Here is a 26,898-nt window from a genome sequence, read left to right as displayed (position 1 = left end):
ATGTGTATTAATATTGTTAACGGTGTTTGCAGATGTTATAAATTCCTGCCTGGTCTTTCATAAGCGCGAGTTCTGTAGTTTGAGGTCTGATGTCATGTGACTACTCTATTGTTAAACCCTCATGAGAAAATATTTCACATCAAGTGCGACGAGTCAGTCAGCAGTCCGGAGACGCTACCTCTGAGAATGGGACTAAGGGACGAACTCCTCAAGGCAATATGGCACGCATTCACAGCCCTGGATGTGGATAAAAGTGGGAAAGTGTCTAAATCACAGTTGAAGGTTTGTTTTTGCCGTTTAAGTAACTTGTTTTTTTAAGATTGGACTCCGGAATGTAAGAGTTGTTTCAACGGGCCAGCGCAGGAGTGATTCACACACGCCGCACCGACTGTAAACGTAAAGTTTTCTCGTCGTGAGAGTTAGTGCTTGTCACAGAGATTTTTCTTTTTGCAACTGAGTAACTTTATGATGTTTACTTGGAAAAGCTGCATGTGTATGTGTTATAACATGCAATGCTGGTGTTTTCTGACCCCAATGTTGTGTTACGGTTGAGTTATTCGCTATAAATGCAGAATTAACATTTACACCTCTATAAAAACATTTCTAATTCTTAGTGTTATTCTCTGAACTCTCCTCAAAACATTGACTGTATGCATTTCGTTTTATACATTCGGTTGTGTTCAATTTTGTATGTATCGTTTTGGATGCTTCGAAATAAAAGAGCAGTTGAAACTTTTGTTTCATTGTCCTACTGATTATGTTAAGAGTACATTAGAGATAGTGGAGACGATTTGATCACATCTGAATACACAAAATGAATGTAACTATATGTGTGTGTGTGTGTGTGTAAATGCATGTGCATTATTTTGGTGTTAAACTCAGTGTTGTCTTTCAGGTGCTTTCCCATAATCTCTGCACCGTGATGAAGATCCCTCATGATCCTGTAGCTCTGGAGGAACACTTTAGAGATGATGATGAAGGTCCTGTTTCCAATCAGGGATACATGCCCTACTTGAACAGGTTTATTCTGGACAAGGTGAGCTTTTTTGTTATTGTCTAATCATGGCATTCAGTCGGCACAAACATGTGAGGACTGTAGTCACAGTCATCCTTGAGTGAAATAAAGGCAAAATTTGTTGGCATTTCCCATATGTGGACATTTTTTGGATATTCATTTTGTCTTTCTCAAGAAAAAAAAAGGTATTGATTTAATACAGGCACAGTCAAATAATGCCCACTAATTTTTAGGGCTGTTTTCATTATAGAAGATCACATGTGCTGAGCAAGCAAGCATGCTATCTTAAATTCTACTAAAGCTTTTAAGGGTGTTTATTTTCAAATGTGAAAGCACACTATTTGTCATCCTTATGGCACCAAACGCAAACACTAATTTGACTCAAACAAATGGTTTATTAAGATCTACTTAAAATAAAGGTTAGATAAGGTAATGAAAGGCCTCTGGGCATGAGAATTCATAAGTATTTATTTTTATTTTTGTGGGGAGAAATTATGTTGAAAGTAACATGGACAAATTGCTTTCTTAGTAATCTCTCATTTTCTTGTGCAAAAGAAAATAGAGGAGGGAAGATACGTACACTACCGGTCAAAAGTTTTGAAACACTCATTCTTTATAAAAAAAATTTCTTCACATTTTAGAATAATAGTAAAGTCATCAAATCTATGGAAGAACAGAAATGGAACTATGGGAATTATGTTGTGACTAAACAAAATCCAAAACTGTGTTATATTTTAGCATCTTCAAAGTAGTCACCCTTTGCCTAGAATTTGCAGACATATACTCTTGACATTTTCTCAACCAACTTCTTGAGATATCACCCTGGGATGCTTTTTAAACAGTATTGAAGGAGTTCCCATCTATGTTGGGCACTTATTGGCTGCTTTTCTTTATTATTTGTTCTAAGTCATCAATTTCAAAAACTTTTTTTAAATACATTTTAGTTTTGTAATTAAATAAATTAATATGGTGGCACAATTATATTTTTGTCTACAAAACTATTTTCAAACATTTAAACATATGCCTTCAGATCAAAAGATTTTTAAGATCATGAGAAACATTTCAGTCAAGTGTTTAAAACTTTTGACCAGTAGTGTATTTCACAATGCACCACAAAGCAGAGTAACTGTCTGTGACGTGTCTAAGAAAAAATATATTTGTTGTAGAAATTGGCTATTGGTAATGTGTGCTATTTAGTTTTAGCCAACAGCCTGAGCAACAGTGATTTTAATTGTAATGCCTCAGATTTTACCCTATGCTTATTTTATATTGGTTATCCCATTGTCTAACACACTAGCCACAAATTGTCAACTTTCCTTAGTCACACTTTTGCTTCTAATTTTATGGTTGTGTGACTGACCAAACACTCACTCCACCCTACTGTACAGAGAGAGACCCACCTTTCCTCTTTCCCAGCCTTCTAATTTGACTCACTGCCAAGTAATAAGTTAGTCAATGGGAGAAACCATTGCTTTACAGTTCTTGTTTTTTTCCACAGCCACATGCACATAAACAAGCAAAAACAGCCATATCCATTGGCTTCTGTCTGAGAAAGTCCACAAACAGCAGTCTTGATGACACACTTGCAGCGTCCTTACATAACTCAAAAATGTCCTTAATGTGAAAGCATTTGTTCTTATAGACACTTATTGTCTCTTTAGTTTAAGAATAGGATTATGAATATAATAAATATATCATCTGAATCAGCATTAGTCTTTACTCATTGAAATATGTATAATTCAGATTTTTTATAAAAATCATAATGTGGGGCTGAATTATGCACCAAGATCTCTTTCTCACCCTTTCTGCTTTCTTGAGTCCAGGAATGCATTGTCTATAAAATGTTCTGTATATAAAAGGCTCGCTTCACAAACACAATATCAAAATATTAAAACTGGCTGGTTTGGTATGACCCATTCTACTTCTCATAGGTTGTGTGGTTATTCTCCAGTGCTTTCAAAATGCCTGTCTTGTATCACTCCACTGTTTCCTTGTTCTCACTTAATAAAATAACTTTAAATATTTAAACCAGTATTTATAATATACTGTATATAAATCGATGTTTAATGTCCATATATTTATTTGCAAAGTAGCTGTTTAATAAAGGTAATAATTTACAGTCAACTGGTACTTATGACTTCTTTTGTTTTATTGAAAAAAGTAACTTTTTTATTATATGTACTTCTGTTTCACAATATGCAGTTTGATATTAGGGACATTAGATTATAGATGTCGAACTGATTGCACTAGCAGTCCCAAACATTTCCTACCGTAAAATTTTAGACTATCTCGTCCTCACGACCCGACACCATTAGAGAAACCATAAAGAAGATATTCAGTGGTGTGATAGTCTATTTATGAATGTGATGGAGCCCAAGCTCTATTGAATACAAATGAACAGCTTCATCTGCAGAAGAACAGAGGCTCCACTGGCTACTCAGGTCTCCACAAGGCCTCTATTGTGAGTCTCCCAGAAAAAGCTAGGACGCGTTGGGAGGTGCGTGTGTGAGCGTGGGATGAAATCTGGCACGCATACTTGCAAAAAGAAGCTGCCATTTCAAAACAAACATTCTTACACCACTGCAACTTAAGAACGCTGTCCGTGCATGCGTCTGTGGATTACTGTTCCAGTATTTCATGGGAGTTGTCTGGTCTCTTTGTTTTAAACATTACTCCACCACACAAAGGGCTATAAATAGTGTAAGGCCGTGATGGGTGATTCAAGGTTTGGTATTAATGTGTGAGTCTGTAGCAAGTGAGATTACTTTTACATTTATATATTTGACAGACGCTTTTAACCAACATACAGTGTATTCAAGGTTTACATTTTATCAGTTAGTGTGTTCCCTGGGAATCAAGCTTTGCATTGCTAATGCCATGGAATACCAGTTAAGTTACAGGAACCCTACATTAGGATTTCAACTCAGAAATTATAGGAAATCAAACACATCTTAATCTACAGTAGTCTTAGGTCTAATCCACAGTAATCCATTTTCAACTTTCTAACGTCATTGTTTTCCAAAGTATGACGTGATAGAGAGCGTTTTCGAAAGTTAGTTTCCATTTTTGGTCTAGGAAAATGCTGTTCTAGTATGGATGAATGGCGTAAATGGTGTGAAATCAATGTGTTTTCAAACTAAAACATATTAGTGTGGACATACCCTTAAATTGGAATGTCATTAGCAGGCCCAGATGTAATCTGCAGACTGAATTGATGTAAACATGGTAAAATGTATTAAAAGTAGTTGAGAGTACTACACTTTTATTGGTATCTAAAAGCATTATGAAATTAGCTGAAATATTGGACCCACTTTAGGTGTTTTTAACTACTATGTACTTAAGCATTTGATTCAATGTACATATATGTTGTTGCATTATACTTAAATTTAAAGTACCTGCATTTAATTTCTTAATAACCCTACTCCTAACCGCTTGGTCATGTGTCCGTCTGCGGGAGAGAGCGACACGAGAGCACGGTGTCGGCGTGTACTGAGTGTATTAAAACGTTTTTGTTACTGAGTGTGGCGAAGAAGCTACGTGAATTGAGTGTTTTGATAAAGCAGCCAAAAAACAAAACGCTGAAGGCAGAAAATAAAATGACTTGCCTGAACTGCTTCGTTGTCTCCTGACTCCTCCATTGCCCCGAAGAACCAAACTTTCTCACATATGTAATTTAATGTAAGTACATAGTAGTTAAAGACATCTAATATAAAGTGGGACTGAAATTTTTAATAAGAAATGAAAATGCATTGCGCATGGGATGTTTAGTATTTTATAAGTGATAGATGTTTTAATTCTGCACAAATCTGTGGAGCTTGATTCTATAGTAATAATAATAGTATGGTATTATTAACAAAATAGATTTTTTCAGACAGTCCTTTTAATGTTTAGAGGTCTTAATGTATTAGGGTTCAGATTAAGTAATTACTGTAAGAAGTGCCAAATGACTCGTGATAAGTCAATGTCATAAGTTTGTTTCCCAGGAAACACATCCTTATGAAAATGTGCATTGAACACCCTAAATCACATTGATTTACAGCCGAAAGCTAAAATGTTTTCCTGGGGTTTCCCAGATTTTTTTATACTAGCTTCATGTAGGCTCATTCTGTCCAAAAAAAAAAAAACAGTAAGTGCTACATAATTAATTTTGTGTTTGATGTAGTTAGTGATTTTTTACATTAGGTTTGTTTTGCAGCTATGCCAAAATGTAGTTTCTGTAGTTTCCCAACAGTGTGTTCAGCATTAGTCAGATGGGCTTTGGATGCCAAACTGTGTCCAGAACGCTCCAAAGGTATCCATGGGAACTCTAGTTTAAGTACTGGGGGAAAAACATGGCTTATTTGCTGTATTGTGTGTGTCTTGAATAGGTTTCACCCTTCTCTGCTCTTGTAAGTGACATTCAGGACATTCTGTTCATTTGTATTTGTAAATCTAGTCTAAACAGAGCTGAAATTTTCTAATACTTTATTTTATACCATTGTTTTTTGGCATCTCCCCCATTACATTTACATTTCTAAATTCCACAAGATCTCATCAGGACATTTCTCCTGCAGGTCCAGGACAACTTTGACAGAATGGACTTTAACAGGATGTGCTGGACTTTGTGTGCAAGAAAAAACCTCAACAGAAATCACTTACTTATCTCAGATGATGATGCTTTTAAGATCTGGTGCATTTTCAACTTCCTGTCTGAGGACAAATATCCTTTGGTCATGGTCACAGAGGAGGTGAGAAGGACAACAGAACTTCAGTTTAGTTAATTAGTCAGGCAACAAGACAGATTGGTAGAAAAATGTTCAATATTTTGTAACTCATTAACTATACAGTTCCTATTTCTAATCTCCCATGGCACTAAATCTAAACTCTAACAAGGTTATTTTAATTCTCTGGTACTTCTGTTTTATATCCCAAGTTCTCCCATCCTTGTTATGTTTGTGATCAGTGTTTAAAAAAAGGAAGTTATGTGCATGCTTGATGTTGTTTATAACTCATTAGGATTCATTTTTGAGTGGTGATATCCTTTTGTTCAATAGAGAGGTCAGCATCATTGTACTTTTATTAGTGACATCAATACATTCTTCCAGTGGTTACACACACTTTTTGAATGTACCAACCTGAACTTGGCTAGTGGGCCAAGTTGGTAATATCATCGAATCTAAGCCTGCGGAGTTCAAATGCAATACCAGCATCCCTGAAAAAGGGCAGCTTTTTGTATGTTTTTCTTTAAAAAGCATCACTGAATGCCAATTCGTTTTGTTAAATCCTCTGGCTGCTTCAAAAACTGACTAGCTATCTCATAGTTATGTGTTCATGATGTCTCCCTAAGATAGAGTACTTCCTTCGGAAGCTAACAGAAGCCATGGGCGGCATCTGGATTGAAGAAAAGTTTGAAGAATACAAGATTCAGCTGAGCAGCAAGCAGCAATGCTTGAGTGCATGGGAGGTGATTGAACTGGTAGGCATGGGTCACTTTAGTAAGGGCATGGACCGCCAGACCCTCTCCATGGGCATCAATGAAGTGTTCCAGGAACTTATTCTGGATGTACTCAAACAGGTAAGAAGAGCATTGCTCCACAATAATATTTACTAGATGGCTGTCTGGAATACTTGATTGTTATTGGTTAACTGAAGCATTTGGTAATCAAATATTTTTGTTTCTAATTTTTGTATAATGACCACTAAACACTAGCGCCGGATCAGTTTTGAAATGGGGGGCCGCAAACTTGGCTGGTTGTGACATAATCACAGCAACATTCAATATAGCCAGTTTATACCAGACCAGCTTCCAAGATTGTAAAAATCAGTAGTGACTAGTTATTTATCTACATAAGTATTAGTCAAAAACTGTCTCCTTACACAGTTCAGATGTTGACGTATTCAAACTTTTTAAGAGTTAAAAACTAAGGGATTCAAATCTGCCACTAGCACAGAGAGAGACTGGCTATGTGCTTGTCATAATATTCTCAGTTCACACATACCTTTGATGAGGCAGCTGTCATCGGTTTTGGATATTACTGGAACACTGTATTGGTTCAACTGTATATTCCCTGTGTTTTATACCATTTTTAAATCATTATATTCCATTTAATATTGTGTGACTTGAAGAGGTAAGGGTTGTAGTTATTTCCTCATCCCCAATAATAGGATACAAAGCAATATTTGTTAATTTTCCTACTTTGTCTAATGCTGCTGACTTTATGACTTTGATATCTTCTAAATCAATTTTGTCTTATTGTGAATTTTTCTCTTGACAGAAGAATAACACGAAACCCACATAGAATGTAAAACACCGTTATTTGACTTGATTAGCTTGATAACATTGTGCTGAAATTATATGGTCATTCTGCTACTATCACTTAAGTCATATCACGTAAGTTCTTACTTACATAAACATCTGGACTTGTGTATAATAAACATCTCCTTATGGTTCTACATGCATCTACAATCAACATAGAATGGCAGTGACTGCTTGCCAGTGCTCTCATCCACTTTCATTCATTTCTGGATTTTTTTCATTCATGGTCCAGGGCTTTTGTAGATCAGTGGTTAGATGGACTGATCAGACGTCTGCATTTATTTGGATTTTGTCACTTTTCTTAGTGCAAAGGGCAAAATGGCACATTTACCTATTTAAATGAATGTCAGCTGCTAAAACTACATCGAAATATAGTCCTGACCAGGAGTATACAGTAACGTCTGTTGTTGTTTATGAAAACATCTATTGGCTGTTGTCTTTGCATAATTAATGAGGTACATATGTGCAGGTTTTGGGGAATGTTTGGGGGTGTTATTAATTAACATTTAAAAGTAATTGGGAGTTATAGTTATGTTTCAATTTCCATTTGATGTTAATTATTTCGTTTTGATGTTATGACATGGGTTTATTTGTTAGATACCCTGGGTGAGATTAGTGTTCCTTTGAGTTAGTTGTGAAGTCTGACCTATTGAGAGTACCAGTGCAAGTCTTCATTATGATCTTTATTGTCTATCAATGGCATGAAAGTAATACTTCATTTGGGCTAGTCATTTCTATTCAGTCATTTCCCAAGCTTTCCTCTTATTAATGTGTGTGCCAGAAGAGCACATATTTTCATGTCAGCTAAAGTTCAATTCAGGTGTTGGCTAAATGTGTGGTTTTGGCACCTCTGCCACTTAACAATTTCCTACACACAGTAACTGTGCTAATTTAATGTCTCTCACATCACTCCACAGTCTCTTTCCTCTCACATAATATATATTTTTTAAAATCAAATAACAATTTAATGTATATTTTATTTATTTGTTTATTTGCTAAGTTGCCCAGTAATAAGCAGGATAACATACAGTCAGCCTATCAATCATTAATCACAAAATAAACCTCTTAAGGGTGATACAAGGTCCTGATCACCCTTTTATGGTTTATTTTGCAATAATGACAGAATGATAATAGTCCTTTTTGAAAGAATGGTAAAAATGTGGTTTCCTATCATCAGTGTCTCACTGTGTCAGCTGTCGCAAAACCTGCTAAACTATTAAAATTCAATTTCCTCATACTCAGAAGAAGTAGGTCTGAGGGTTGTATGAATAAAGCACACTGGCATGAATGAGAGAGAGAGAGGTGCCAAGGCCAGCTGTGCACTTACAGACAGGAACAGATACAGATGAACTAAGTTGTAGGAAACGGATACTTGAACAGGATGTAACTCTTACATGGTGTTGAATACATTTTTAGTGTTAATGACTACAAACAGGGGAATTATTGTAAATGTGATTTATACCTCAGAAAAAAAAAACAAAGAAAAAAACGGTTTGTGAATCAGCATGGAGGATCCAGACATTTCTGGCACTAGATAATTTGACTCATGGATAATTTGAGGAAAGGGACTGACAGTTGTTTCTGTTTGTTGGCACCATCAATGGTACTGTTTTCAATGTGCCTGGGTAAATGACAAATTAGTTCAGAATGCAAGTGCCAAATTCTTCAAAATGTAATCTTTGTAATAATGTTAGTTTCATATATTATTGAAAAAAATTATAACCATTAGTACAATAGAAAAAGATTAGTACAATAAAAAAAAATTGTGTTCATGACAGTCTACAGGGGATTGGACAACAAAATACAGAAATATTAAGTCTTCAGGAGGATCCCAATAACTTTAGATGAGCACATAACTGGATGTGCATGCACACCACACACACACACACACACACACACACACACACACACACACACACACAATGTCTGTTGGGCGTCCTTTCGTGCATCGTCTTTCCATGCACACTCTTTGAGGAATATTTCAAGATCTACTTATATTACAGTATATTGTGTTTGGGCTAATTTGAATCAGGATAGTCTGTTGTAAGTTATGATATGTCATTACCTATATTTATGTTTCAGGGAGTAATAAGGAAAAAAGTGACAAAAAGCCACTCCTGTTTAGTATATTAATGTGTGTCAATGGTAATTTCATACACTAATACTCACTGCAGTTTGGTCTCTGAGTGAAACAAAGTAGCTCATTTTATTTTACTAACTAAGACCTTTCCAATGATGTATAACACGTCTCATCTTTTTTATGGTTTTACAAACTCTGAATATAACTGTTGTGATAAATTTGCAAATGATGAGAATGAAACAGTTCTTATTTGTCAACAAATTAAAAAGCATTATTTAAGAATTGGTTGTATCAGCTATATGCATTGTAAAGTCCAGGTTCTAAGCTTTAAAATGACACCTATTTTGTTCAGATCAAGCAAGTGGTTATTCATTTATTGTACAATTATTATTATTATTATTCTGAAGGGAGTTCCCCCACTGGCCCTTTATAAGCTCAGTTCAGTTCTATCAATAAAAAATATATATATTTTTAAATATGTTCAAAAAATGAGTACAAAACCTCATAATTACTAAAAAAGAAGTTTATAAAAAGATCTAATGCAATATCTTGTGATAATATATGCAATATGAGAGATTTATAAACAATCTTAGTGGGCCGGTCATTTTTGACCGGGAACACAAAATGTTAGCACTAAACAAACACAACACAAGGGTTAATGACACTTTTTTCTTTAATACAGTCCTTGACCAGTTACACTGCTTGAATAATTTTATATTGTGATCTGTTTCTTTGACCCATTTTAGGGTTACATGATGAAAAAGGGCCACAAAAGGAAGAACTGGACAGAACGATGGTTCCTTTTGAAGCCCAGCTCAATTTCATACTACGTCAGTGAAGATCTTACAGAGAAGAAAGGGGACATACTACTAGATGGAAACTGTTGTGTTGAGGCAAGCGCTCGATGAATGATTTTCCTCAAGCATAATTTTTAACAGTATTACAGCATTGCAAATACTGCTTACTAACATATTTATTGAAAGTGACACTAAATATGTCTGCAGTTCTATTGGTGACTTCAATTGTTCACAATATCATGCTTTCACATTTACTTTTCCTCCTATGGTGCTGACCTTATGCATTCCTCTGTAGTCATTACCAGATAAGGAGGGTAAAAAGTGCCTTTTCTACATCAAGTGTTCTGACAAAAGCTATGAGATCAGTGCCTCGGATAAGAAGAAAAAACAAGAGTGGATTCAAGGTGGGATATGACTCGTTTAGATGATTCACTCTGATGTGGATTTTACAGCAAAAAAACAAAACAAAAACATATTGGAGAGAGCAGGGTCTAGTTGTCACAGTTTTGAATCCAGTGAGTGTTTCTCAGGGTAGATTTATATTTGATTTCCCCTAAAGTCATGTTCCATGTCCATGGTTATTGCCCAGAAAAAAAAAATAAAAATCTGAATACACTTTGTTCTTTTGTCCAGGGCCTGGTATCACACTATATGGAGTAAGCTGTCGTAATGGGTGCCTGCTTTTATATAGTTTATTATAGGCTTTTCATACAAATTTAAGAAGGAAAAAAAAAACAAAAAAAAAAAACATTCAAGCGTCTGCAAAATGTGAAAAATATCAAACCATTGTTTTGGCCAGTAGATATTGTAATTAATCACTTGTATAAATTTCAACTTTAAATCTCATGTGACAACTTGCTCCAACAAAAATGTTATAACCAGCCTCGACTTGACATTTATGCAAAATACCCATGTCCTAAGTCCTAACTTTATAGATATTGAAATATAACCCTTGACAACTCCTCTTTGTGACAGCTAGTCACAACTCCCTATATATGGTCCCATTCTCCTATACAGCTGTTCACCATTAGCAAACTCTATATGTTATTACATTTTGTTGAATAGTTACATAAATGTATCATTTCTGTCCTTTATGCCCTTTCAGCTATTCAGACGTGTATCACACTGCTGAAGGTTGGGCGTCCGGCTCCACACCACGAGGCGCGACAGAAACGACGAGAGTTGCAACAGAAACAGCAGGCCGAGCAGGCAGAACTTGAGCTAAGGATGAGAGAACTGCAGACAGCCAATGAGAACAAACAGAGAGAGCTGGAGGCTGTGAGGAAGGTCTGTAATGTTCAACAACAACACCTGACCTTCCACACTCACTGTTTTTCTATCAGCTTCAATAAACATGTCTGTGCTTTTCTCTGCCCTTTAACTTATATATATATATACATATGTATATATATATATATATATATATATATATATATATATATTTATTTATTTATTTATTTTTTTTTTTTATTTTTTTATTTTTTTATTATCCCCTTTTCTCCCCAATTTGGAATGCCCAATTCCCACTACTTACTAGGTCCTCATGGTGGCGCAGTTACTCACCTCAATCAGGGTGGTGGAGGACAAGTCCCATGTTGCCTCCGCTTCTGAGACAGTCAATCCATGCATCTTATCATGTGGCTAGTTGTGCATGACACTGCGGAGACACTATATGTGGAGGCTCATGCTATTCTCCCCGATCCACGCACAACTTATCACGCGCTCCATTGAGAGCGAGAACCACTAATCGTGACCATGAGGAGGTTACCTCATGTGACTCTACCCTCCCTAGCAACCGGGCCAGTTTGGTTTTTTCATTTTAGAATAATAGTAAAGTTATCAAAACTATGAAACAACACAAATAGAAGAATGGAAAAAGTGTTTAAACTTTTGACTGGTACATTTTGACATCAACTCTTACAAGCAATGTTGTGAAACATCAGTATATTTTATACACAATGCAGGGGGTGTTCACTGCTAAAGCAGACTTTTGGTTGTGGAAAAAACTAGCGTTTAGTAAAAACTGTGTTTAAAATCACAAAAGTGCTGCAAGTATAGTGATAAAAACAACAACAACCCTATAAACATATCCCTCTGTGCTTTACATTTTAACATACCGATAAGTGAAACAGGAACTGTCTGTTGCCACACTTACCATTCATGAGACAATGTTTCCCCAGGAACACATGGTGGTTCTTTGTCATCTCTCTCTGCTATTCATGAATTTAAATTTGACTGAAACTCTAAGCTTTGCTTTCAAGTACCACCCTCCCTATTCATGACCTTTACAGAAACCTTTCTACAAAAGTTGCTTCATGCTAAGTGGCCAATACTGATAGTGAAATCCCAATTAGCTCGTGTGTATGGTTTCACACTCAATAGAGAGATATGGAATGGGCAGAGAGGCAACTGTGTGAGTGTTGGGGGCTTGAGTGTTTAGAGGAATGGTGATTTCACATTTAACCCTTCTTATCCTTCTTTCTTCTAATATCTCGTTATCCTACTTGTCTTTTCCGGTTGAATGTTTTAATATTGTTAAATCAGGGTTTAGCCAGACTTATCCCCAGTGAGTTTTGTTAGCAGTAAGTGGATTTAAATCAGTAAGATAAGCACAACCATGTTACAACTTTAGCACAATGGCTACCCAAACAAGACAAGCTTTTAATTTCAAGAAAATGCACTCAAGTGTTGTGTAGTATAGAGTCAATGGACAGTCAATTATTTGTCTACATTTATAGTCATTAAAGGAATATTTGGGGTTCAATACAAGTTGAGCTCAATTGACAGCATTTGGGCCATAATGTTGATTATCACGAAAATGTATTTCGACTTGTCCCTCCTTTTCTTTAAAAAATAAAACAAAAAGAAAAGCAAAAATCTGGGTTACAGTGAGTCACTTACAATGGAAGTGAAGGGGGCCAATCCGTAAATGTTAAAATACTCACTGTTTCAAAAGTATAGCCATGCGTGTTAACATGATTTTGATAAAACTACTTACTAACCTTTTCTGTGTAAAGTTATATCCAGTTTTACAACTTTGTTGCCATGACAACATAATGCCACAAACCCTAAAACATGTTTTTACAGCTCAAATAATAAATACATTTTAACAAAATAATTAAATGCAAGTGCTTTTATAAAATTATAATCATCACATTTCTGCCTTTAAACCCTAAAAACATTTGCCTCATTCACTTCCATTTTAAGATCTTCACTGATTTGTGTTTTTTTTTTTAAGAAAAGGAGGGACGAGTTGAAATTAATTTTTGTGGTAATCAGTATTATGCCACAAATGCTGTCGACTGAGCTTAACTTGCATTGAACATGGAATATTCCTTTAAGCAATCCCAAAATACATTATTGAAGTAAAAATATTACATGATAATTGAAAGACATTATTTGTTGACTAGCTGTCTGATTAAACCCTCATGTTCTGTTGAAATTCACAAAGTAGGCATTTCTCCTTTAGAAATGTGATTGTTATCTAATACAGTAATATTGCTTCTGTTTGGGGTCAATTTGGCCCCAGCAAAAGCACATTGTATAAATATATATCTAAACAAATCAAATTAAATTAAACAGCTGGCAGGAGTGTACTTCTAAAATGTGTACACTAATCAGAAATTCTTATGTGAAAATGTTTCATGTTCCATGTTTTTTTACACACGAGGGTTAAAAGATTCAGCAACATAATTACAGCAATAAACAGCACAGAAGCTCAGATGCATTTAAATATATACTTTTTACAAGGTTTAAACCCAGGCATCTGATAAACACTACATCTCTCTCACACACACACACACACACACACACACAACACAATATATCATTAAACTGATAGAACACTAGTCTGATACATAAACAGTGTTAACTGGGAACAACCATTATATACAGTGACAAATTTTCATTGTCCGATCCAGTTGTATGTGAGCTGTTGTCTGTATGGAGAACAGTCCACTATTGATGGGACAGTGCCTCCCCCCTGTCCTCCAATAAAGAGAAGGACAATGGGTGCCTGAGGAAAGAGCTAGTGAGGGTTGGTCCAAACCCTGAGGAGTTTATACTGAAACAATATCTGCCCTGTCACTCAGCTTGACCACCTGGGATCTCACACTGACCTGCAATGCTGACCCGCTATTTACTGGGGTGATCATCTGACCACAGCAAAATAGAACTGATTTAGGGGTGAGAATGTAGTCAGCTGTGTTAACAGAGGATATGATTAATTTGTTAACAGCTGTAAAATTTAAATGCCGTACTGTTTTATTTACAACTTTGGGCTGTTTGGGCAATTAAATCCTGTTGTATTAGGAAAACTACATAATGATGGTGTGACATTTTTTCTTTGCACACAATGTAAAAGCGTTACGATAGTGGTGGATATGTCTGTTTTGTATCCGTGTCGTGCCTATGTAGTGTTGTTTATTTTTTGATGTTGGGTTTGCTAAGAGGCCCCGTTGTGCTGAAGTTTGTTGAAAGGCTGTGGGTTTGTAACACTTTCTCTGTCCCTAATCAAGATGGTACTGCCCATCATTGACAACTTGCAATGTGTTTAGTTGTTTTATGATTCAATGAGGAAAACTGGTTTAACTTCTTTTGGTTGACCAATATTGGTTTTTTCAATGGCTGATACTGATGTCTAGAGAGCAGGTTGGGCTGATACATATATAAAATAATTTAGTGATAGCAAATAAGATGTACACAAAATTGCTGAATTTAAGCGAACACTCATGATTTTGAAAATTCATTACAAATATTTAAAAACAGAAAATGTGCATAATCAATTGACAAGGCTGTCGGTTGGTTTTGGAACTGACAATGAATGCCCACAGCTGGGCACAGTTATCTTACAATGTGGTATTTCAAAATGGCCTGGCCGATTATATTATCCTAACACTACTACATTTATAATTCTAATTCTGGTTAAATATGATATGCCATTCTGTTTTTACCATTTTATATTTTCTTTCCAATTAAATAAAGTTAAAGGAATCCACCTTTTTCGCAGTGTCTTGACACGTATCGCTGTATATTCTTAGCATGTAATGTGATGTTTAAGGTATTACATTTGTAAAAATTGTCAAAAAAAAACAAAATCATGTGACTCTATAGAGCCGATACTTCACAGTGTCAAGATGACTGTTTTTTTATTAACAGTGCCTCACCTGAGTGTGTAGATGTCATGAAGCGATGGTCTGAGCTTAGTTACGTTGATATCATTAACTACTTTGAGTTGTTATGACAGCCAACAACAGCACAAGTTGAGCCTGTAATTAATTTTTACTCCTAAAAAAAACTTAAATGGTTGCCGTTCTCCATCTGGATCGCTCGTTTTGGTAGTTTTTACATTGCCTCTCGAGACCAGAAACAAAAAACAGGCAATTAGAATCATCATGGCGCCGCCCAGTGCTTGCTCAGGAAAACTGTGGATAGTTTATCCAAAAAATGAATATTCTGGCTACATTTACTCACCCTAATGTTGTTCCAAACACGTATTACTTTTTTTCTTATGTGAAACACAAAAGGAGATGCTTTAATGAATATCACTGTCCATCTATTTAATACAATGGCAATGTATAGTGGCTCACTTTAAAGCTTTAGAAATTACCCAAAAGTATCATAAAAGTAGTCTGTGCGACTCATGCATCATCTTCTATGTCTTCTGAAGGCATATGATAGGGCTATGAGAGAAGCTCATTCACAGTGGCTCACGTGTTCAGACAAGAACTTGCATCATGTTGTTTAGCACAACTATTTCTCAAAGTATTTTAAGAGTTGAACAACATGCAATAAATATTTAATGTGATTTGTCTTTGTTGCACAGAAACTGGAGGAGGCCGCAGCCAATGCAGCAGAAGAGGAACACAGACGTCTGCAGACCCAGAACGAGCTGCAGGATCTCTACAGGGTGGAAATGGAGAAAGAGAAAATGGTACTTGTTTGCTCGACAAGCCTGTGTAGGGCTGCCGGTTGTAGCTTTTTGTTAGCATACTGTTACATGACTTCCAATTCTGCATTTACAACTTGCTGTTATGTGTTTTTGATGTCCTGCCCCAAGACTGGTGTTCTGACTAATAAGGTGCTGGATTTCTTCAACTCCATATTTGTTATATTACAGGAAGTATGCTTCATCAGAAGTTCTGCTTTCAACTGATAAAACTGGAAACGTGGAAGCATGTACAGATACACAAATGTGCACACAGCCAGAGTCACACACACATCAGTCTAATTCTCACTGCCTCACACATGCACACGCACAGTCAGAAAAATACATGCAGAACTTTGAAGAGGGCTGCCATGAGTCAAATCTTGACTTTGTTTTTTAATTTTTAAATGTATTTTAGTGCTTGAATAGTTTAGTTTTAATCCTAGTATCCTTCCACAATTCTTACCCTGAATTGTGTGTAACCATTCGTAAAGAGATTAATCCAAAAATGAAAATTGTCATCATTTACTTATTTACCTGTAATATTTTCCTTCTTCCATGGGACAAAACAAGGAGATTTTCCATACAACAAAAGCATATAGTGACAATGGGTAGACAAGCCCCAAAAAGCATCCTAAAAGTATCATAAAAGTGGTCCATATGACTCAAGCATGATATTCCAAGTCTTCTGAAGCTATACGACAGCTTTGTGTGAGGAACATCCAGAAATTAAAGTCATTGTTCTTTTTAAACCTCCCCCTCCACTGTAGCTCTTAAATCTCATTCATCCATGAACAGCAAGAATATTCTTAAACATTCCCTATTTTGTTCCATGGAAGAAAGAAAACTCAAAGGGTTTGGAACAAAACAAAAATAATTAAATGAGTATTTTCTGTTTTAGGTGAACTATTTCTTTACATGTTACAGTGGAATTGTTATTTTATTTATCAATTTTATGTGTGTTCTAGGTGCGGCTGCAAATGGAAGAACAGGTGGCTCAAAAGTCCACTGAGTTAGAGCAGTACCTGCAGCGCGTGCGTGAGCTGGAGAATATGTACCACCGCTTGGAGGATGCACTGGAGGAGGAAAGACAGGCCAGGCAGGATGAGGAAACTGTCAGAAAGCTACAGGCCAGGTACACTTAAACATAGACAAAAATGTACAAAGTAACACACAAAAAAAGCACAGTCCAAAATCCAATGAGACATTCCTGTAGTGTACAAATGTGTATAGAGTGATGCAAAACGACTATTCACACATGCATTACCTGGAATGCAACTAGGTTGAAGGAGAAAATGTGTGTTGTCGGTACTTCTTGTGGGAGTAACATCCATAAGTAACACTAGAGCCACTTCCATGTTTTCCTTTGAATAAAGGTTTCAGGAGATCCTTAGTGAACTGAAAATCCAGCAGTTCATTGGTCTTGCTGATGTTCAAGTAAAAAAACCTCCTCTAACAAAGCCCTGCCTACAGGCAAACTGCGTTGGATCAAGCCTCTCAAAGGTCATTATGACTGTGAAGTGAGACCAACTGGTCTTCCATCATAAGGAGGGCACCCCATTTTTAACAGCGGAATTATGTAGGATTCCTTCTATCCAGACATGAGGCACCTTTATCATACTCTGTGATGGGGTCAAAAGGTGCTGAAGAACCCTGCAAGGATGGCTGCTAGGTGTCTTCAGTACTCTGGGGCTGATTTCATAAGTCCTCAAAGCCTTGCCTTTGCATAGCTTTCCAAGGCTTCTCTTCACCTGGTTGGCTGACACAGATAGTCTGGGTGGAAGAGTGAGGCGCAAACCTTGAGGATAGTGTCATCGCTAGGGAGGGATTACACAACAAAAATGTAGTTTAGATGGGGGGTTGTGGTCAGGCCAAAAGGGGTGGGTCTCACAGGTGGGTAAAGAGCCAGTGAAGGTGCAAGGAGCTTGGGAGTGAGGGGCAAAAAGGGGAAGGTTTGCATGGAGGCAGAACCCATGAAGCCAGTATTGTAGAGTTGACAATGTTGTAAGGGGGCTTGGTGGCCCAGTGGTTGAGAGTCAAATCTACTGTGGAGCAGGCTCAGGTCATTTGCCCTACCCAAGTTCCCCCATTATTGTTCACTCAACTCTATCATGTTATTCTGTTGGAGTTTGCTTTCTTTCTTATTTATACATTTGAGATTTGTCTCAGGTTTAATAGAAACAGCACTTGCTTTAACTTTGTTTAGTAGTCCCTTTGGTTGTTTGCGATCCATTGCTTATTTTCAGGGAAATGGCACCTCAATCAGAGTAGCATCATGTTTAATTGTTGATGGGAATGTACTGTTGTTTAAATTGGTGTTGATTGTTCAGCTGATGAAATATTTAAACTACATCTTTCCAAAAAAGCACAGTACACGTGGGAATGTACATGTGCAGCCTGGTTTTTCTAGACACACTGGTATTCGGTATTAGCACGTCATGGGTGCATGTGCCTGCTTTTGGTTGTGCTAAAAGAGTCACAAAGCAGTCGTAGTCACATGTGTCGAACACATTTGTATGGGCTTGTGGTTAAAAGAGTATACTTTGAAAAGCGGAGTGCTTGACCTTACGCGAGATAGAACAGCTTGCGGAGAACTGAAATATATACCCTAGCCTTTAGATGTGATCTAGGACCTTTATACAGTGCATTCCATTGTAGAGACTGTAAATCTATTCCTCACAGCCTTGTTTTCATCTGCATAAAATTCAATATGCCGTCTACTCTGACTAAGATCTATAGAGCACTTGTTGTTTTTTTTGTGCAAAATGCATCACAGCAACAGTTGATGTAGTCTGTCAAATCAGTTGCTGTGCCCCTCAATGTCTTAAAACTGTGACTGAAAAAAAAATATGTTCCTGTCTGTCTCATTTAAGATGCAGAGCATCATCTGTCTCACTTGTTCAGTACCTCTGTGCTAGTTGTGGCAGGTAGATGCTGGATGATTGGTGTGAACAGTATGTGGGAATAAGGTTTACCAAGACCAAGTGGTCAATCTCCTCAGTGATGGCAAAGCAACATGCTTTTTGCCTCTTTAAACCTTTAGAATACAGAAAGGTTATGTAACACCTGGAACCAGGACATTCTACAAAGGACTGTCCATTTCCTTGTGATGTGGGAAGTTCGAGTAATGTCACAAACACATGAGGATGTCTGACAATTAGTTCAAGTCTGCAGTTCCTGTTCCCTGTTTCACCCTAGAAAACCCAACTCTCTTCCTGTGTTTGTGCTGACCCATCACTAGCTCAGCATGTTAAATATACCAGCAAAACTAACACAATGTGCACTACCGATGACCAGTGTGTGAATTTCCCTCATTATTTGGTCTTGTAGTTGAAGCCAACATCTGTTTAAAATATAAAATGCTTGTCTGTACATGGGTCATTGAGGCATAACATGTCCATTACCTTTTAAAAACTTAAGATTTCAGGTTAAAAGTTATATGAACAAGGCATATAAAGACCTCCCAGCACACAACACAAAGGCCCTAAGAGCTCAAAGAATACAACTTGTCCATGATGTCCAACATCAAATGCACACAAATACACCATGTTGCGCCTGTCCCAATAATGATGTCAGGAGTGCATATTTTAAGTGTATATTTTAGGTGTTGTTGTGACTGATCAACATTTCTCTAGTTCATTTTAAAGCTACACTATGTAACTTTTGGCCCTCTAGCAGTTGAAGCATAAAATGGCAAGTTACTTGCTGAGGAACATTGTTTAGGTAATTACATGACTTGGGCTTTGGCTCTGCTCTTCTGCGTGGATGAATCTGATGGTTTGAGGAGTACCGTGGTTACAGATGATCATCTTATCAGAGCGAATGTCATTAACAACAACAAAACTCACCACCTCCCCTCAAAAAATTAAATAAATAAATAACGAATATTTAGAAGAAAAAGACGGATATCTTAAAAATATGTCTTATGAGCAGGTAAGTAGCACATCTTCCACTTTTGTTTTGACTTATTGAAAACAACTGTTTTAAAATAAATAGCGTTACAAAAGTTAGGCAACGATGACATTAGACATAACAATTGCAAGTCAAATCAGATAAAGTCACACAGTGGAAATTATAACTTAGCTAGCAGGCAAATAGACCAAAGTAGTAACTGGTTTAGAGATTGCCATTGTTACCAGCATAAAGTTATTTTTTTTTCCATTATCCTTCCTCGAAAATAAAATTTAAAGCATTGCAGTACCACAATCCATAATAACATGCCCCATTAGAGTGGCTAACGCTGTCTAACAAAGTACCGTGCTAAGAGAGCTACCTGGCTAACTATCTGTCCAATAAAATATCTTACCTGTCGAGCAAGAAAAACTCCATCTCTGGGTTCAGATCTCAGAGTTGTCACCACCTCTGAAAAGCCAATGCTAATCCAATGTCGTTGTGTGTTTTATTACGGGCTCTGTCGCTTTCGCTTTTTGCTTGCATACTCTTCTCGGTTCAAGGTTTCTTTATTTTGAAAACGGGTGATTCCCCAGAGGGTTGCTTTTTTGAATGATACATGGTCAATGCCGTTCATTTGTTGTGGCTACAAGCTTTCAGCTTCAAATTACCACCACACCTATCACCACACATATACACGCACTGTATAGCTGGACCATATTTTCTTTATTTATGGTCATGACATTATATGCACGGACGAATGACGGAAGTATGCAATTTCCCGCCAAATCCGTCCCGATAGCTCTAAAATATCAATAATTATTATTGGCTTACCATAGTGAATCGGGGTAAGGCAAATACATGGTTTGGAAGACGGATTGTTGGTGTACTTGATCATTAATGAAATTTAGTTCCTTTCTTACAACAAAAAAAAAATCTAACGTAGTGTAGCTTTAAATATTCCTGTGGTGTGACAATAAATGAATTTTAAAAGTACAAATATACCATGTAGTTTCTCTATTAATATTAGGATTATATGCATTAGAATTATAAAATCATTAACAAAAATAGTTTTAGATGTAGTATAGCATGTCACACCGCAGGACATGTCAACTTCCCAAAAGCATTTAATGAAAAATACCCATATATTTACTTCTCACCTTTTTTAAGGTCACATATGAATTTATAAACTGAAAGGTACTTTCACTACAAATTACTCTATATTGATACTACCTCATCAACAAATGATGTATAGTTTCTGTAACAATATATGCACAATTGGTGTTGTGGTGCAACAGTAATAGTGCAAGTGCACATAGGAGCCGTGATGCTCACTTGAGGATGCAGGCTTTCTTCTCTCCAACCACTTTCCTGTCCTCCATTTTACTGCCAGTCTTATAAAGAGGTATAGAGCCCATAAATAAAAATAAAAGGCTTTTTAAATGTCAGCAAGTGCATCTCATTGTGCCGCAGGCTGTTGGAGGAGGAGGTAACTAAACGTGGAGAGCTGGAGCAGATACACCTGTATCAGCAGCAGACCATTTCTCAGACGCAGGCGGAGAAAATGGAACTGGAACGAGAACGGCTAGCTAAGGAGAGCGCCCTGCAGGCTGCCATGCAACAGCTGCAGCAGCTGGAGTCTGACAGGCAGGGTGCGCTGGAGCAATATGAGGTGAGATGCAGAATAATCTTAGGCTGCGCCAGAATTCACATACTTAACCTATGTACTTTGTTGGTGATGGGGAAAGTCCTTACTATTTAGTGTGCAGTTAGACAGTGTCCCTGTACTGGGACATATCACGTCAAAAAAAAATCTTGATGCCACAGACTCTCTTGTCACAGTAGCTGTGTGTATCTTGCATACTGTCAAAAGTATTTACTGCATTCAGTGAAGTACTTACATTTAATAAAATGCATTCTTTAAGTATGCAGGTGTGTAGTATAATACATTGCCGGATAAACTTATTCCGGGAACGTGGGTATTGTCCTGTGACCCGAATACATGACTTAATAACAACAACTGCAAAAATAATATACTCTAACAAGTACAATTTGACCACAAGGAACAACTTCCTTGATATCTAAAGCACTTACAGTTGAAAAGAGCTTCCCGACTCGCAGGTTTCAGTGTTATTTAATTTTTTTAAATTTATTCTGTGTACTTCACAGTATCTCAGAGGTTGCAATAGGTCATCCGGGTGTTTCTCACTTATTGTTTTATGAATACTGAAGATTTTAGCATCATACTCATATGGCACACTGCTTTTGGCCTTCTTTATATTAGGGAAGTATGCATATTCAGATTAGGGGATTTTGCTTGGGTTTGCATATAAGCATTAGCACTAGCTAAATTTATTATCTTTCATTTGTGAGCAATTAATTATTTGCAGAACATACAGGCTCATACACTTAAAAACGGCTGTGGCAGCCTTTGTATTGCATTCCATGGCATTTAAACTGAAAAAAAAAATGAAAAAGTCGAAAGTGAACCATCACAAATTCTTATTATACTTGTTTTAAAACTAACAAAAGTTATTGACAGGAAAAATTATTGTTAAATTCTGTTGCGATTGCTCTGAAAATGTGTCTGTGTTGATCTGCCATATAGTGACTGAATGGTGCCGTGCAGCCAATGTTGTTTCCTCGGATGGTAATTTTGCATCTATGTTTTCCTGAACAGGAGGTGATGAAAAAACTAGCAGATGCTGCCAACAATACAAAGAGCTGGAAGGACAAGGTGGCCCACCATGAGGGACTTATCAGGCTCATTCAACCAGGTTACCTTCTTTCACTTCTTACAGGGCTTCCTTTTTTTAATTTAAGAACTTTTTTTTTTTTATCAATACAGTAACATTTCAGTTTTTCATTAGGAAGTCCTGGATCATCTCATTTTATATGTTATTTAAACAATATGTAAACAATATCTATCTATCTATCTATCTATCTATATATATATATATTCTTGCCAGGATTAATTGCTTAAATTGTTCTCATTTAAAGTTGCTTTAGATAAAATTGTCTTGCAAATAAATTAATGTGAACATCTATACATCAAACTTGTTGGGAACAGTCCTTTGTTTTGATCAGATCCTCCAAGACATCCTGTTTCTCTTTGCCTCATTGTTTGTTTGTTTGTTTTGTATTCTCAGGCCCTAAGTACCCTCAGAAAATCACAAATTGGGGACCTGCATCATTCACAGACACAGAACTCAGTCTGAGAGAGAAAGACTGGCAGGAAAAGAAAAACAGGTCTGCTCCTACCCAATAGTGCTTAAAGTGTTCTCTTATTGATACAGTACTGTTAATGTTTCTGTAGATAGAGTGTATACAATGCCTCTGTGGGGTTAGTCTTTGACCACACTAAAAGGAAACTGTAGGACGGCCTGCATGACTTTACATAGTGTAAGGTTTAGTCTCCTGCCATTCCAGTCTATACTGTAACATTCAAGTGTCATTTTGCTACAGTTTTGAAGTGATTTTATTAAAAAAAATATTTAAAAAAATAAATGAAAAAATTGTACTCTACATTTTGTTAATATGTTCATATTGGTGCATGCCACAAGTAATGGCAGATGTTTTTTTTGTTGTTGTTTTTTTTAATATAGTTCATGAGTTTGGATTAAACTTCATTGATGTCAAAAGTACAAAACAATTAATGAAAGTAAATAACCTCATTGACCAAGTAACTTATTTTTAAAATATTTAAGATCCATTAAGATCCTGTAATCCACTTAGGCATGCAGTGTCAGTTTCCAAAAAGTTATCAAAAATTTCAAATACACATTTACATTGTAAAAAGTACTACAGTGCGCAAAATGAACTTACGAAGCATTGCCAATATTGATATTTTACATCGATATTACATTGATATGATTTTATGTATTTTATCTAGAACAATTGACATAGTAGAAATGTAAAGCAGTTGTTACCATACTGTAAAGGCAATCTCATTCGAGACACAATTTCAATATTAACTAATTTAACACTGAAGTTGTTAACAAAATTGTGTTTTACTAGAATTTAACTGATTTTGGGATTATTCAGTCATGAACAGTACTGTACTAAACTGCTGTGTTTCCCTCATACTAATGTCCAGATTTAAGTCCTGAGACTGTATTGTTGTTTATGATTCAATAAAAAGGCATTATTTTCAGCGTAATAGCCTCCTGCCTGTAGCAAACTTTTGTTCCGCACTTAAAAGGTACTGGTAGGTTTTATTTTCCATCTGTCCACTAGAGGTCTCTAAAACACAAGCTTTGATTACTGTATCTATTCCTGCTGCTTGAAGAAATTGCAGGAAATTGAAGGAAACTTGAATTAGGTTGAACAGAGACAGAGAAATGAACAAAAATGTTTCAGTTGATTCTAAAGCAGTTATTTATTTGAAAGTTCAGATGGTGCAGGATAACTGAAGTTAATAGTGCCTGACAAATCATTTGTATTCAAAATTGAGAAATTACTCAAATGCTCTTATGTTGAAATGTCTTCTGATCATCTCTGGTTTAAATATCACTTTTATATACTCTGTGTGTATATATATATATACACACTACCGGTCAAAAGTTTTGAAACACTTACTCTTTTTTTATAATTTATTTTTTTTCTTCACATTTTAGAATAATAGTAAAGTCATTAAAACTATGAAATAACATAAATGGAACTATGGGAATTATGTTGTAACTAAACAAAATCCAAAATAAATCAAAACTGTGTTATATTTTAGCATCTTCAAAGTAGTCACCCTTTGCCTAGAATTTTCAGACATGTACTCTTGACATTTTCTCAACCAGCTTCTTGAGATATCACCCTGGGATGCTTTTTAAACAGTATTGAAGGAGTTCCCATCTATGTTGGGCACTTATTGGCTGCTTTTCTTTATTATTTGGTCCAAGTCATCAATTTCAAAAACTTTTTTTTTTTTTTTTAATTCAATTTTAGTTTTATAATGAAATAAATTTATATGGTGGCACAATTATATTTTTGTCTACAAAACTATTTTCAAACATTTAAGCATACGCCTTCAGATCAAAAGAATATATGTGTGTGTGTATGTATATATATATATATTATAATTAAGCTTAGCAAGTTTTATAAAATCATTCTAAACATAAATTCAGTTACATCATGTGTCCTAACTTTTGACCAGTATAGGACAAACAATGAGAGATTTCACATGTTAGACAAGCTAATTTATAGAATCACCTATTAAACAAAACTGATCTAATTTATATACACTCTTTGCAAGCAACTCTTATGAGAAGTGTTAAATGGACTACACGTTATTAGCTTGTGTGGTTTTAAAAGGCAAAGTGTAAATGGGAGGTGCAGAAGACTGTACTTGGTAATATTAAGCTCTTTGAACTGGCGTATTAGTGTGCATAAATGTGTTCCTGATCAAGCGTGACACAAGGCTATAACAAGGTTGCCACCTCTCAGTCCTCCGCATTCTCCAAGGATATAATTTGATTCCTTCCACACTCACAGGTTCCATAAACTATTTTCATGTATCAGTGATTGAAAACTGCTCATAGTCTAAACAATCAACACACACATTTAGCTTTGACTTGGCGGTGAATAGATGGATCGCTGGCTTAATTTCTCAATGGGGAGCCATGTATTCAGATTGGAACTGTGATTATTTTATAGCTGTATAATTGGCTTAGACAGAGGTTAATGCTGCTCTTAGCAAAGAAAGTGATATATTTATATTTCTCCACACCAAAAATTGGATGTACTGTAAGGATGTGTCAGATGTTTGTTTTCCATGACCTCATCCTGAGAAATTATCACAAAGAATGAATGTCAGTTATCATGCAGGTTGAAATTATATGCTTTTTTTCAAGTCCTGTGTGTAATGTATTGAAAAAACCCCAGTAAACTGTAAAAACAAAATGCCTACATTATTAATGAAATAACACATTACAGTGTAAGTTCAATCAGTGCTTTAACATTTCTATACAAAATATACTACAAAAATATTATTTTGATAAAGCAGCCCAGGGATGTTTATCTGTCTTCACACCTGAATACAATAAAGGAAAAATCCTTTACAAAATTGTTTTCCTTTTTGTTATTTTGTAAAATATATGATCTGTCACAGGGAATACATAGGGAGATGGGATGGATGGATGTGCAATAAATCAACAGAATTTTTCATCTTTACTAAGATTCATGCTTAAATGCTGACCATCCTCATCTGTCTTTCACTTGTTTCTGGCCTAAAGCAGTTTTACAATGGGGAAACCTAACTGTGTTGCAGAAGAATACAATCTTCTATCTTATTCAGCAACACCTAGCACATGCACAATGAGTGCAAAAAGATGGACTAAGAAGGAACACATTAACATCTTATGTAAGATCGCAGCTGTGGTTTAACAGAATGGTGTAACAATGACAATACCACTTAAAATGGATCAATATTTACTGCTGGGATTGACACAGTGACCCCTTGGCCCGTCCAAATACAGAAAAAAAAAAAATCTAAATTTTTGCAGTCAATTAATGCTGAAATATTTTGGCTCATTATTGAAAACAGATCTTCGCGTGTGTTCTCACATGCAATCAGATATTTGATCATACAAGCGATATTTATTTCATTCAACAACAGTATGTCCCCTCTGGCTGATTGCATGGCTCCGGGAAAGACGTCATTAGTGATGTAAATGGGCGATTCTCTACATTCTTGCAAATCTGTTTGATGTACATCCAGAAAAAAAGTGCTGCACTTATTAAAAAATGAGAACAACAACAGAATTATCTTGGAATCATTTGTAATATCACAGCCCCACATTTATGCATCATCATCATTTGTCGTTAGTTCACAGACATGCACTCCCCACTTGGAAAAGCCTGGAGCTTTTATTTATAGAAATACTGTGCAAATATCTGCATTCT

The 26,898-nt window shown here is 36.1% G+C and overlaps 1 protein-coding gene across 1 annotated transcript; it reads left to right on the top strand.

Annotated features, from left to right (window-relative positions):
* The first annotated feature begins 122 nt into the window (after positions 1-122).
* Positions 123-24,165, top strand: swap70b (switching B cell complex subunit SWAP70b). The gene is made up of 12 exons (XM_051656430.1): positions 123-282; positions 896-1,036; positions 5,569-5,742; positions 6,342-6,569; positions 10,137-10,283; positions 10,483-10,591; positions 11,293-11,474; positions 16,012-16,119; positions 17,082-17,248; positions 21,478-21,676; positions 22,685-22,781; positions 23,154-24,165. The coding sequence occupies exons 1-12, from the start codon at positions 187-189 to the stop codon at positions 23,270-23,272; spliced, it is 1,767 nt and encodes a 588-aa protein (XP_051512390.1). The 5' UTR covers positions 123-186; the 3' UTR covers positions 23,273-24,165.
* The last annotated feature ends 2,733 nt before the right edge of the window (positions 24,166-26,898 follow it).

Source organism: Myxocyprinus asiaticus, chromosome 26 (assembly GCF_019703515.2).
Source record: "Myxocyprinus asiaticus isolate MX2 ecotype Aquarium Trade chromosome 26, UBuf_Myxa_2, whole genome shotgun sequence".
Classification (NCBI taxonomy): domain Eukaryota; kingdom Metazoa; phylum Chordata; class Actinopteri; order Cypriniformes; family Catostomidae; genus Myxocyprinus; species Myxocyprinus asiaticus.
This window is presented reverse-complemented; position numbering and strand designations above follow the sequence as displayed.

What these genes read in the sequence shown, in the direction of transcription:
- swap70b (XM_051656430.1), top strand. Translation starts at nt 187, where the DNA reads ATGGGACTAAGGGACGAACTCCTCAAGGCAATATGGCACGCATTCACA. An exon ending in TGTCTAAATCACAGTTGAAG is followed by an intron (nt 283 to 895) that starts GTTTGTTTTTGC and finishes GTTGTCTTTCAG; the next exon opens with GTGCTTTCCCATAATCTCTG. An exon ending in AAATGGAGAAAGAGAAAATG is followed by an intron (nt 16,120 to 17,081) that starts GTACTTGTTTGC and finishes TGTGTGTTCTAG; the next exon opens with GTGCGGCTGCAAATGGAAGA.